We start from the raw sequence: 14,274 nt of genomic DNA on the forward strand, positions 1-14,274 counted from the left end.
CTCCTACCTCTTTTGTCTGTAACTCACTATCATTTGTCTATTTGTTTACCTGAGAAACTACCTTATAGATAACAATATGTAAAACAATAACCATTGATAATTTCCTACCACTTTGTCTGCAATTTGGTAAGCCCCTCCTATTATTATGTTATCCTTCTTTTACTCTTTAAAATAAAATAAATAAATAAATAAATAAAATTTTTAAAAGTTTCTGTTTTTTTTATATCTAGGTCTGTCATCAATTTTGACCAAGTGTACATCTCCAGGGTATATTCCCCAAAGAGTTAGACATTATATTAGTGGTACATGGGTACCTATGTTTATACTGGCACAGTTATTAATAGCTAAGCACTGGAAGCAGCCTAGATGCCCATCAACAAATGGATAAAGTGATTATATATATATATATATATATATATATATACATGTGCAATGGAATATTTTTCAGCCATAAAGAAGAACAAAATCATGTCATTTGCGGGAAAATCGATGGAATTTGGGACTATAATGTTAACTGAAATAAGCCAGACATAGAAAGTTACATATCATATGGTTTCTTTTACATGAGAAACTTCAAATACAAGTAGAGTAAAATAAAGAAAATACAATAGGAAACAAAAAGACTTTGTAGAGACGGGGTAGGCTAGAGGGTATGAGGGTGTGGATGATAGGATGAGGAATCAAGGGATTGAAATTTATGAAAATATGAAAATATACTTACACCAGTTCCCCAAAATATGTAACTATTATTTATAACAAACATACATGAACAAAAAAGACTCGTAAAAACTAAAAAGGGGCTGGTGACGCAGCTTAGCACAAATACCATAGGTTAAAAAAAGAGCAAGCCTACCTGGGTATCCCAGTCCACTGTATCAATGGCATCATGTTAATCTTAGAGATTAAGAAGTGACCAATTACAACGGAGGCCTTGGTGAGACTTTATCTCCCAAAGTTAGAGATAAAAGATGAGTACTACAGATTCAGGGAAATTTTAAGGGTCAAAGGATCTGGGATAGGCTGGGATATCCTCTCTAAAAAAATTAAAAGGACAAATGATTACCTATTATATTTCATGACATAGACAGGAGAACAATTCTTGGTAGGAATCACATTCTAGAAATACCTCACTTAGGAATACTGATTGTCTTGGTTACTTTTTTCTCTTTGCTGGGACAAAACACCCAGTGCCCAAAATTAGGAAAGGAAAGGTTTATTTAGTTCACAGTTTGTAGAGGCTTCGGTCCATACTTGGCTGGCTCCAAGGTAGGATGACCCATGGCAGAAGGCAACAGTTCATGGTGGTGGAAAACAGCAAAAGCAGCAAGAGCAAAAAGGGAGCAGCAGCAGAGAGCAAGAGTCTTTCCTTCCCTTACATTATGTGCAGGCTGTCCACCCCAGAGCAGATGTAGCCCTCACACCCATAATCCCAGCATTGGACCATGGATCAATCATAAACTCTAGAAGCCTGCCCCATGACTGCATGAGCCCTTGGGGGTGCATCTAGACACAAACTATAGCATTCCACCCCTGGCCTCCCAAAGACTCATGCACATCCCTTGATGCAAAAGGCATTTTAGTACATCTCTAAGAGTTGCCAAAGTCCTAATGGTTTTAGCATTGCCAAAAAGTCCAAGTCCCAAGTCTCCTCTGACATCTAAGGCAAACTCTTAGCTGTGAACCCTTGTACATATGAAAAGTTAAACACTTCCAACATTCAATGGCACAAAATAAACATTACCATTCCAAAAGGTACAGAGGGATACAAAGGAATGGGACCAAATCAAGTTCAACATCCAGCAGGGCAAACACTAAGTCCTCTAGTTCCATGTTTAACATGCAAAGCAATCTGTGGTAAATTGTGAGCTCCAAAGGGCCTGCGTGGCTCCACCCCTATGGCACTTCCGAGCTCCCAGGGCTTCTGTTTTAGGCATGCTCTGCTCAGTCCTTGCAGCTTTCTTTAGATGATCCACCTTCCTGGGTTTTCCAAACTTCTGTGTTCACCCTTGCACCTTTGGCTTCTCACTCCCAGCATCACACACTGCCCTCTCAGGGGCACACTCCCTGGCCTCCCAGGTCTTCTTCTGAACTATAGGTGGAAGCTTTCTTAACCTCAGAACTCTCACATTCTGCATGAACCTAAAACCAGTGCCATGCAGATAATGCCAATGTCTGCTGCCAGCTGGAGCAGTAGCCAGGCTCTCTTTTCGCTTGGCTGTAGGGGTTGAGTGCCTGGATCATTGAGACTCTGAACTTGATTTTCAGGAACAAATTCTCTATGCTGCCACCATTTTAGAATCTGGTGCAGCCATCATCACCATTTGGAACATAATGTGACTGCTGCCGTTCTGGAACATGGCACTCTGTGGCTTTCTCCTCAAGGCAAAAACTTTCACTTTTGCAGCTTTGGGGCTGCAAAGGGTGGAGACTTGCTGCTTCTTGTGATGTTCTCAGGCCATCTTTTATATTTTCCTGTTCCTTCTCAGCAATCGAGATCTCCTCAGCTCTATCTTTGCCATCCACAGCTTTACTGGAGCTTTCCTTCTAGCCAGACTCACAGTGTTTTAAATAATTTTGCTGGGATCTTTGCTGTTGATTCTCAGCATAAATTTGGCTACCCCCAATAATAGCCATGCCACTGCCCCAACATTCGACTGCTTTAAAATTTCCTCTGCCAGATTATTTAGTCCTCTGCCTTTAATCTCAGTCTCAGGCAAACTCTCTGGACATGAGAAAAATGCAGACAAACTCTCTGCCAAGCCATAACATACATCATCTGGAGTCCAACAGCCAGTGTAGTTCTTCTTCTCAGCAGAAACCTCCTGAACCTGGTCTTTACAACAGGATTTCTATCAGCCTTCTGGTCTTCTGAGCTCTGACCAGAATCTGCCATACAGAACAGCCTAAGGCATCCCAGCTCTACTCTTTCAGGTGATGTCTTTGAACATTTCCAAACTCCTCCCACAAGCCATTTCCAAAGGCTCTTGAACCACACAGTGAGGCATAGTCACAGCAATGACCATACTCCTCATACCAAAATCTTTATCAGTCAGGTTTTACTGGAGAAACATATATAACGCAAGCTATACAAATGTGTAAGAAATTACAAGATTGGGTTATGACAATCAGCCACAGAGTTGGATGAGGAAGTGTACAGAGGGTGCCTGCACACTGGAGACCGAAGGATTCAGTCCAAGGTCTGGAGCTCACTGCAGTGTTCCACACAGGTCCATATCAGGAGGCCAATGGGTTTGCAGCGGAAGGCTGATGAGTCTCTGCTGGAAGGTTGAAGGATCCAAGGTGGAAGCTGAAGAGTCTGCACTGGAAGCCAGGAGACGACATCCAAGCTGAAGGCAAAGACTGGAGCTCCTCTGAAGAATGGAAGCCCCTCTGTTCTTCCTCATTTTCCTTTTATATAATCTAGGTGATGATCCACCCTAGGGTAGGTCCTCTACACTAGGGTGTAGAATTGCTGAGTCAACTTAGTTAAGCTTCTAAACTTCTCAAATTGACACCAGTAATCAACTATACTGCTTCAACTCATATATCGGGTGACATGAAAGGCTACCACTTTTGTGAGAAGACCACAACAGAAGGGTGCTGGCTATGGTCGAAGAAGTGCTGTCAGGTCACTAGCAGGCTGATTGGGATTACAGGTATCTGTTAGAGGTATCTATAGTGTCAATATACCATCTCTTGTTTTCCATTAACCCTTGGCTAACATACATCTTGACCTAGGTGGCTGATGCAGACCTTCAAACTCAGGCAGGCATCCCCATATGTTCTTTGCCCATGGCTGTTATACACATCTGTCTATATCAAAATTGGGCAGAGGAGAATTACAGAATGCCTAGGCTTGTCACCTGGAAGCTGAACATAGTCTTCCCTGTCTTATTCATTGTGTGAGGACCACATAGTAGCATCTGGTAGCAAATTAACTGTATCTGTCTGTCTTAGCTGCTTTCCTCATTGGTGAGACAAAATACCTGATGCCCAAAGTTAAAGGAGGGATGGTTTACTTAGCTCACAGTTTGTAGAAGTTTTAGTCCCTAAGCAGCTGGCTCCACAGTAGGGTGGCACAGCAGACAGGTATTGCAGAGGAGAAATAGTTAATAGCAGGTAGAAAGTAGCAAAGCAATAAAGGATAACCACTGCTCTTTCTATCCCTTATATCTTATCTAAGCTTCGTAGGGTGGGTAGCAATTGTACTCTTAATTCTAGCTCCCTTGAGCCTAGTATTGCACCACGAATCAGTTCCAGTGTTACACACTTTAGATCCCACCACAACCTATGACTGCATGAGGCTTTGGGGGAACATCTAGACACAAGTCATAACACTGTCCTTTTTATTCTAAGTATAGGTTCACTTCTCCTGCCTGCAAGACCACTGCCAGTGCCACTGTATGAGGGCTTTAGTGAGTTTGATCCAATGATATAAGAACCCACATATAACGCTGCATCAGATCAAGGGCCCTACTTTACAACAAGGGAGGTGCAGGAATTAGCATACTATTATGGGATCCAATGGGGCTATAATATCCCATACCTTTGAGAAGCTGCTAGCTGGATACAATTAGAATAGGTTGTCAAAAACATCAGTTGAGGTGCCAGCTTGGAAAGGAGTGACATCTTGCAGGTTACAATAGACACTTTACATTAATTATCAGTATAAGATGTCCTTACTAGGTAGAATACATGAAATGGCTCCATTTACCATCATTCTGAATAATCCATTTGGGGAATTTGTACTTTCAATCTACAAATATGGGCTCTGTAAGTCCAAAAATTCTGGTTCCATGAGGATGAATGTCTTCCTAAGGGGAAGAACAAGAGTCTTATTAAATTGAAAGCTGTTGTTGCTACCTAGTGATTTTAGTCTTCCCATGTGGACAGATCACCAGGAAGGAGAAATGATATGGTCAAAAGGGCATTGATCTTCGTCATCAGGAACATATTGAGGGCTGCACTTACACAGTGAATGTGGCAGGGAAGATCATGTTTGTCACCCAGGTGACAAGCCTAGACATTCTGTAAATTTCCTATTGTCTCATTTCAATGTAGGTAGACAAATACAACTCCACGGCCCAAGAGGGCACAGGGATTGACTGGGGCTTAGACTCTTGAGGCTGAGGGTCTGTATCAGTCACCTAGGTCAAGACAAGTGCTAGCCAAGGGTGAGGGGCAAACAGAATGAGTGATGGGGGAGAATTACAAGTATTGGATAAGGTGTCAAGACCAGCCATCATTGAAGCTTTAGTCAATTCCACTAATGTTCTTTTTGTATGTTTCCTCTGGAAAAGGAGACCAATTAGAACCCCAGAGCTGCTCTCAAAGCATATTTTATGAAGCAAATTGATCAGTGTGGCATGGTAGATAGACTATAGTAGACCCATAATCAGCCTAGACCCCTATCCAGGAATGAAAGCTTCTTCTCTTAGCTCTGGTAGGGCTGCCCTGAGTTGCCCTTCTCAAGTGAGTCCTCTTTAGGACTTGGTCTTAACGGAAGAGAATGGTGTTCCACATGGTTACACCCTACCCCAGCTCTAGTCCACAGCAAAAGACTAGTAATAGGAGTTACAAAGGCATGGCTGCTTGCCCCATTTTGAAGCAATTCTTCAAGGCCAAGGCTCCCTATAGGAGAAGCTGAGGCCTTTGTTGTGACAGCGTCACCGTTTAATTTCCCCTCTGTTCAGTCCTCCTTTCTCCATTCCCCCGCAGATGTGGATCTGGAGATCTCTTGCCAGTAAGCTTCCTACATGAGACTGTCCACTCCAGAGTCTATGTCCTGGGGAAACTAACCTGAAACGGACACAAATGCCTCTTGTACGGTACAAAGCATGAAAACTGCTTTATGAGTGGCATAAACAGTCTGCTACAGGGGTATAAAGTCAGAAGGTGTCTCTGGCTGAGGTGATCTGAGAAAGCAGACTGCCCTGAGAGGCGGTGAAAATAATATATCAGTAGGAGCCAAGTGAAAGAGAATAAACTGGTCTCCAGGCAGCCAGATAGCATATGGAATCCATAGAGAGAACACTTCTTATGGTACATTAATAATTCAGATGCCCTCTATCCTCAGCAACTCCACCTCAGGTCCTTTCCCTTCTTTTCTTTCTAATTTTTTCACTCTCTTTTTCTAAATAGATAGTCCTTGCTGACAGACTGCACTTTGGTAATCATTGCACAATACAAATTAATGACTTTGTTTACAAGAGTCTTGCTAGTATTTTTTTTTTTTTTACCCTTTATACTATTTGGCTTTTAAAATCAAGTGCATATGGCGATATGGGTTTTCTTGTCTGTCTTTCTCTTTGCCATACGGTATTTATGTCTTTTTAAAAATTTTATTATGTGGTTGTCGATTCAGGGCATTTCACTGATGAGATTTACCAAAATACACCTACACATCAGCCCCTGAAAGACTGCCTGAATACAGACTGCTATTAGGAAAATGATCATGACAAGAAAACAATAACAAGAACAGCTTTAGGGAAGAGTCGGACCGTGTGTTCTTTTTAGAAGGGTTTGTATTCTCACACCCAGAAATAATTTATCAAAGGCTGTCACTCTGAATGAAATTAGATTTCTCCTTTAGTTTCAGGAATAAGCTGTTCCTAGAAAGGCAGAGCTCAAAAACATTTGATAAAAGATAAAATAAAATTATTTTTACTCATAGAAAGATGAGTTCACCATGTTACTTCCAGGGAAAGAACAAAAACCAGAATTCAGACATGCATCTGTCTGCAAAAGGCAGTGTTTCTCCTCACCCACCGCAGAGGCTGCCATAGTACACACGAAGTATTTAGCATTTTCAGTGTGATAGTTTTTGTTTAAGTTATAGCTGTATTCTACTTACTCATTTCAAGCATAAGTATCAATTAGATTCCGAGTTCATGCTGAAGCAAATTAGTAAGAAAAACCATGCATGAGGGATTTTTTCACTTATTTCTTCACTGTTTTCTTTTTGTCTATCACCTTCATTTGCATTCTAGGAGTCCCACTAAAGGGCTAAACACTTATTTACTTACTTAGAAGACATGGAAACTCTTTCAGTGTGTCTTGCAACTGCTTATCCTACCGAGGATTTCAGTTCACTATAGGATCAAAAGGACAGCCTGACTGTGAGAAGGTAGCACCACCTGTGGTCACAGCCACTTGGGAGGCAGAAGCAGGAAGGTGCTTGAGGCCAAGAGTTTTCCATTACCCTGGGCAATATAGTGAGACCCTGGCTCAAACAAAACAACAGCAACAACAACAAAGATGGCTGCCTGGTGTGAGTCATTGCACAAAGCTCTACAACTACCAGCTCCTAGGGTGCTGGTGCTAGCTGGTGCCAAGGTCACATGTACACCTGCCAGTAAGTGAGGACCTTGAAGCCCTCTCTGTCCTCCAGGCCAGCTTCCCAAGGGTCAGTCTTTCCAAACAACTGTCTTCTCAAATTCACTGTGACTAAATCTGACCTCTCTTCAAACTGAGGCCTTTCCTGATTTCCACTAGAGGCAAAGTTACACATGCAGAGTTGAAAGGAGCAAAAAGGTGTGTTTGGATCCAAACCCTGCAATGCATGTTTGCTGTTATGATTTATTCTTATGGGGGTTCAGTTTTCCTCTCTGTAAAATGTCCAAAAATATTCTTAGAATGTGCTGGATGCCTGGGTAGAGGGACTCCTGCAAATTTGGCTACTCAGAATCTGAGGTGCGAGGATCCCTTGAGCCCAGGAGTTCTGGGCCAGCCTGGCAACACAAAGAAACCACACAACAAACAAACTAACATAGTGGCTTTCTTATGCCTGTAATATCGGCATTCTTTGAGACTGAGGCAAGAGGATTAGAAGTTTGAGCCTAGCTTGGGCAATTCAGTGACTTATGGAGACAGTCTCAAAATTAAACAACAAAAAAAAAGAAGGATGGGGCAGGATAAGGCAGGGTGGCTGGGGTGAAGGCCCTGGGTTCATTCCTGAGTACAAAAGAAAAAGAAGAGCATGAAGAGGAAGAGGAGGAGGAGGAGGAAGATTCCTAGAATGTAGAATTACAGACATTTAAAAAGATAACACTGCCAAGTGTCTAGCACAGATCAAGGGACAAGCACAGGTGCTGAATAACCATGGGTTTCTGCTTTCCCGGCTTTTTCCTCTCAGTTAGCGAGCACAGTAGCTACGGTGGCCGTGATGCTACCAATTTTCCTCCCTCAATCTCTCTTTACCTTAAAGGCAATCATCAAATTATAGAAATCAAAACTAGCAAAGACCTTAGAAGTTGCACTCATTTGACTCATTGATAAAATAGAGACATAAGCCCCCAGTCACTGTCACAGTTTTGAGACCTCTGTCATTTCTCAAACAACTACTGTTTCACAATGGAATTTGTGACTTGATACTTGACAACTATACTGAACAAAGGGAATCAGCAACTGCTTAGTGATCAGATATAAATGCAGCTTTGGGCTCCTAAGTTAAGCTCTGTTATCTGAGCTATTGTCCTATGGTTATTTGTTGTTAAAGGTTTTTGATAGTTCTCTGTCCCTGGATGGCACCTCTGCACACATCCTTTCTCCCCTTGCCTTTCATTAACATGAGGAGAGGTGTCTGTCTCAGAGATAATTAGAAAAGAAAAGGATTACAGAAGCCAAACAAGTGAAAAAACAAGACAATTCCAAATGAATCAATATCAATTTTTAGAACAGTGAAAACGACTAGTTAATAAATTACATGCCCTGTACTCTGGAGCTGTTTACTCCGTGTAATACATGCTCTAGAGCAAGTTCATTTTTTGTTTTCTAAGAGTTTATGGTACTTATAATATTATAATATGACCATTCTACTAAGCAAAATAAGAATTAGACATGTGTATTTATGTGTTCTTTATAACAAATATTCTTCATTTCATATCCCATGCTGAATAACCACACACGATCCAAATCTCCTATCGAATATCTTTACCCTCATGGTCACAGCTAGAGACCATACTCATAAGTGAAATAAATCAGACCTGCATGTGCAAGCACCACATTGTTTCACTAGTGTAAAACCTGAAAGGGTTAATTTAAACTAGGAGGTGTGATAGACATTGTGAAATGATAGGAAAACTCAAGGGTAAAGGGCAACTGGGATGTGGGAAAAGAAAAGGGAAAGAAGGAGAAATTTTGTATGTATGTATATACAGGATAGTTAACATAGTTGTTCTACTGTCTTCCATTTCTTTGCTGAAAGAAACTGTCAATGAGTCCTTGATTGATCAATACTGCATGTCTCTGTTTTCATGAGAAACCACTTTGAAGATATCAATATGTAATAAAACAAGCATTGTTAATTTCCTACCACTTTGTTTGTAACTCTGTATTGTCTGTACTGTTCTTTTGCTATTTTGTAAAAGGTTGTCTGTCTGTTAATGTTTTCCTCCTTGTATTTTTAAAATTTAAAAAAATATATCTTTACCATGTCTTCCTATATTTCACATACAAGATGAAAATAAGTTATCCATAGTTAAATGTTTTAAACTTGACAAGAAGAAGAATATAAATCATGTGCTATGTTAGGGTACAAATAACTACCTTTATAAAAGATTCCATTTCTTTCATTTCTCTAGATACGCTGAATATATTTATCATCCAGGTTTCTCCCAGTAATAAAACTAGGCCGGGAGAGAGTGAAAGATGCTACATCTAGTGATGATCTCTTGTACTGAAACCCACTTATTTGTCAGAGCAGTGTGACAAGATGCTGGCCTCATACTTCCACGTTGCGCTCTGAGTCCAGTGTACTGATGCCATTCAGTGGGAGGCAAGCAAACAAGCAAAATGCCACAGCACAGCCCAGGGTCCCGGTGAGTTACCTCTGAAAGGCAAAGCCATGCTGCTCACACAGGAAGGTGATAGTGATAAGGATTCCAAGGCTGAAGTGCTTCATCCCAGCAGAGACTTGCTTCACACAAAGCTCTGTGAGGAGAAAGGCCTGGATGGTTGGTTGCCTAAGAGCCTTCTTTACATACTGGTTAAAGTGTAACAGCGTGTTCCATCTCATTCCTGTGGCTCAACCAGCTCAGCTCCCATCTGCACCCCCAAAGAGAGAACACACATTTGATGACCGAGCCTTCAAAGAGAGAGAACAGGGAACACCCCTGTTAGCAGTGTAGGTTTTCCAGAGAGCATTCAACTCCTCATGGCCAATAAAGATGAGAACAAGAGCATAGCAAATAAGATCTGGTTCTTTGAAGAATCACAGCCAGAATCACAGCTATTGACTGATGGCTCACAGCCCACATTGAGGCAGATCTTGAGTGCTTGCTGCTGTCTTTTTCAACATTTTTCACTTAGGTGAAGACCTTAAAGGGAGAGTCCTTATGTGTGTGGTTAATGCAAGGCTGAGAAGCAGAGGTCATGTGGAAGATTATAAAATCTCCACTCAAAATAGTTTTCCTTGACCTTAGAGAAGTATAATAAAGGATAGACCTACTACAAGAAGGAATACAGTGTCATGCAGGCTAGTTCAAGCAGTAAGAACATTAAGTAGCTCAAAATCACATTAATTTAGGAAAAATCACCATAATAGCCATCATCTAAGTCAAAACCCACCACTCCTCATTTTAAAAGTGGCATTATAAAACACTCTGTTAATACAAAATCTCATCTAAACTCTGTAAGGTATCCTTTCCCACAGCTCCATTTGTAAGGATATTTGAATGTTCTTGAGGTTAGGATAAAGAAATTTGCAAAATAAATCAGCTTGTTCACAGCAAACAAGTAAGGGGTAAAAGACAGCTTTTAAGCTGTCCCTCTGAGTTTAAAACATTGAAACAAATTTAATGATTGGGGTGACACTGACTGAAGCTACATTTTTCATAAAAATGAAGAGGAAATAAGAAAATACATGTTCATTTGTGGATAATGCACACACACACATGCACACACACGCACACACACAAGGACAGAGAGAAATCAATGAGCTTGAACACCTATAATGATGGGAAGGGATGGGGGAGTAAGAACCAGACAGAAGAAATGGGATAGGGAGGCTTTTTGAATAAACTTTTTGAGTAGTCCTCAATTGTACATTCATGTTTTCACATATTCAAACAAATACATTTTTTAAATGAATACAAACAAAACCAAATGAACCAGTGTTTCAGAGGAGTAACATAAACACGGTGAAGCAGAGAACTAGCCCATAATAGCTTTTAGCTGTCCTTAAACACAAAAAGTAACTTCTTTGAACCAGGAATCAAACTCAGGACCTTGTGCTGGCCAGGCAGATTCTTGTGCCGCTGAGCTATATCCCCAGCACCCCAAAGTAACTTTAAGCAGTCAAACATTGCAATATGCAAATAAGTTTTGTCCAGTATATTTTGTGTCCTGTGTTTCCTCCAGAGAGCAGAAAAATTAATACACTGTGTGTTACACTTCTTCCTTATGAAGAATCTTTCAAAATCCCCTTTAACAAAGGGTTTTTACTCGGGTATACACATTTTTTCATAACTAATCTAACTGCATGCTGAAGATCTGTACATTTCACTGGTGTACCTCAATAAAAAGAAAAAAGAATGGTACTCACTGCCACCTCAGACTGACTTATAAGTAGCTGCTGGTGTGCAGGAGATTGAGGAGGAACTAAACTAGACAAAACTATGTCGGTCAAATGATACAACCTTTCATGCTCTGTGTCTCTAGTATTAACTTCATTCTACCCTCACTTTCAATGCTAGTTTAGCTGCTTGTGACGTTGCTGTGTGACAGATGCTTTGTGTCTTTGGCATCTGTTGTCATTTGGTAGGAATCTGCTATTGCTGTTCCACTCCAGGTGAGCTGTCCTTCGTACTCGATGGTTTTTGAGGGATTGTTTATATCTTTGATGCTTCTCAGATCCATTACTCTTGTTTAGATGTGGATTTACTTTGTATTATCTTGCACAGTACGCAGAATGTACCTTTTATCTGAAGACTTAGCTATTCCTTCTGTCTTTGGAAACCACTTTATTGTTTCATCAGCTAGTGCAGTTCCACTAGTCCCTTGTTGAATTGGGGCTTCCAGTGAAGTTTCTTGTTCTCTTCTTCATGTCTTGTAGCTTCCCTAACCTCCCCTTCCCTTCCCTTCCTCCCCTCCCTTCCCCTCCCCTCCTCTCTCTTCTCCTTTCCTTTCCTTTCCTTTCCTTTCCTTTCCTTTCCTTTCCTTTCCTTTCCTTTCCTTTCCTTTCTCTTCCTTCCTTTCTTTCTTCTTTTTTATTTTTTTCACTTTTTTTAGCACTGGAAATTGAGCCCAGGACCACCACATTGAGCTGTATGCCAGCCCTTTGTATTCATATACTAATTTTATGTTGAGACAAGGTCTTGCTAAATCATGAAGTTCAGCAGACTGGACCCAACTTTCCATCCTCTTGCCTCAGCCTCCAGTAGTGCTGAGATTACAGGCGTGAGCCACCATGTGCAGTTTATCAAGCTTATTGTTTAGTCTTTTATGGATAAAATTCCTCCTGATTTCTCTACCTCTGTCTCTGTCCCTGTCTCTAGCTCTGAGGGTTAGACTCAGGCCCACATGCAAACTAAGCAAGTGCTCTAGCACAGTTTCATCCTCAGGCACTCTTTCAGCTCTCTTGATGGGAATCCCAAGAACACCTAAAGTCTGTGTCACACTGCCATATACAGTTAATGGTTTGAAATGAGTTCATGTTCTGAGTGTTGCTTTTGTTAGTTGTCTTGTGTGACGTTTGGTTTCTTCTCTCATTTGGAACACTGGTTTGTAGTTCCACTGTAAGGAAAACATCTTTTGGGTAGAGAATCTTGAATTTTCTGTTAGCATCCAAGCAATGATAGGCTATCTTATTAGCTTTTATGTGGAGGACAAATTAAATCCCTAATACAACTGTTGATAGAAGGTTCCAAGTTCCTAGAACATCCAAAATGATTTTAAAAGGAAAGGACAAAGTTGGAGTACAGAGGTTTCCTGACTATGACGCTATGATAGTTGAATCAGTATAGTGCTGGCATCAGGACAGAGTCCAGAAACAGAAATCAGTGACAAACACAGAGTCTAGAAATAGGTCCATACCTATAAGATGAGCTGATTTCCAACAAAGTTGCCAAGATCATTCAATGGAGAAAGGATAGTACTTTAGCAAACTGTGTTGGGCAAATATGATATCCATATGCAAAAGAACTCATCTGTAGCCATACTTTGCACCTTATAAATACATTAAGATAGATTTCAGGCCTAAATGTAAAAGCTAAATTATAAAACTTTCAGAAGAAAATATATGAGAAAAAATTTTGTGACGATCAGTTTAGCCAAGATTGGATACTTTTGGTATGACACAAAAAGCATAAATGAAACAACTAAAAAATTAGACTTCAAAGTTAAAGGCACTTGCTCATTTTGTTTGTTTGTTTGTATTTATTTATTTATTTATTTATTTCAGAGTGGCTCTATTTTTTTGCATTCTGAGTTCAGGTTGCTTCCCATTCTATTGCTTCATTTGTCAGCCTTTTTTATTTGAACCATACCAGAGGTATGTGGTGGTAAATCTTTAATTCTCATCTCTTTAATAATGAATGATGCTGTGTGTGTGTCTACAGGTCATTTGCATATTTGGTAAAGTGTCTGTATAATTCTTCCATTGATGGATTGTTTTATTTTTTATTTACACATGTTCTTTAAATACTTTACACACAAATGTTTATCTGATATGTGTTCAGCAAATATTTTCTTCCAGTCCATGGCTTATCTTTTTTATTTTACTTAACAGTGTCTTTTAATGATCAAGTGCTGCCAGGCATAGGGGGTCATTAATCCCAGCACTTGCGAGACTAAGGCAGGGAGATCTCTGTGAGTTTGAGGCCAACCTGGGCTACATAGTGAGTTCAAAGCCAGCCTGAATTATACAATGAGACCATGTTTCAAAAATAAATAAATAAATACTTTTTGTTGGTAGTTTCTTGTAGTTAAGTATATGCTTATCGTATGTCTTACAAGTTCTATCCTAGATATGTACCCAAGTAAAATACAAATATTTGTCTATAGGAAGACCTGAAGGTCAGAGCAACTGAGTGTTCAAAAAGCCAAATGTTTGTAGCAGCTTTATTCATAATAGCAAAGGACAGAAATGAAACAATCCAAATGTCTACCAACTGAGGAGTGGATAAACCAACTGTGATACATCTGGACAATGAAACGTACTCAACAGTTAAGAAAAACAAAGCATGGACACATGCCTCAGAAGCTTGTCTTGTAAAACTCACCATGTATGAAAAGATTTAGATAGTACCACTTCATCTGTATGATACCCTCTGAAAG

The 14,274-nt window shown here is 40.3% G+C and overlaps 1 protein-coding gene across 2 annotated transcripts in view; it reads right to left on the reverse strand.

Moving 5' to 3' along the window:
* Window positions 1-9,955, reverse strand: part of Cpb2 (carboxypeptidase B2 (plasma)) — a 63,193-nt gene extending 53,238 nt beyond the window's left edge. The window contains exon 1 of one of the 2 annotated variants that reach the window (XM_005409097.2): window positions 9,828-9,955. In XM_005409097.2, the coding sequence (XP_005409154.1) occupies window positions 9,828-9,901 (74 nt within the window). In that variant the 5' untranslated portion in view covers window positions 9,902-9,955. The remainder of the gene's footprint in view (window positions 1-9,827) is intronic. The other variant, XM_005409096.2, reaches the window with a different exon arrangement.
* Between the last annotated feature and the right edge of the window lie 4,319 nt (window positions 9,956-14,274).

The sequence above is a fragment of the Chinchilla lanigera genome, unplaced genomic scaffold (genome assembly GCF_000276665.1).
Source record: "Chinchilla lanigera isolate Chin_1 unplaced genomic scaffold, ChiLan1.0 scaffold00117, whole genome shotgun sequence".
Taxonomy (NCBI): Eukaryota; Metazoa; Chordata; class Mammalia; order Rodentia; family Chinchillidae; genus Chinchilla; species Chinchilla lanigera.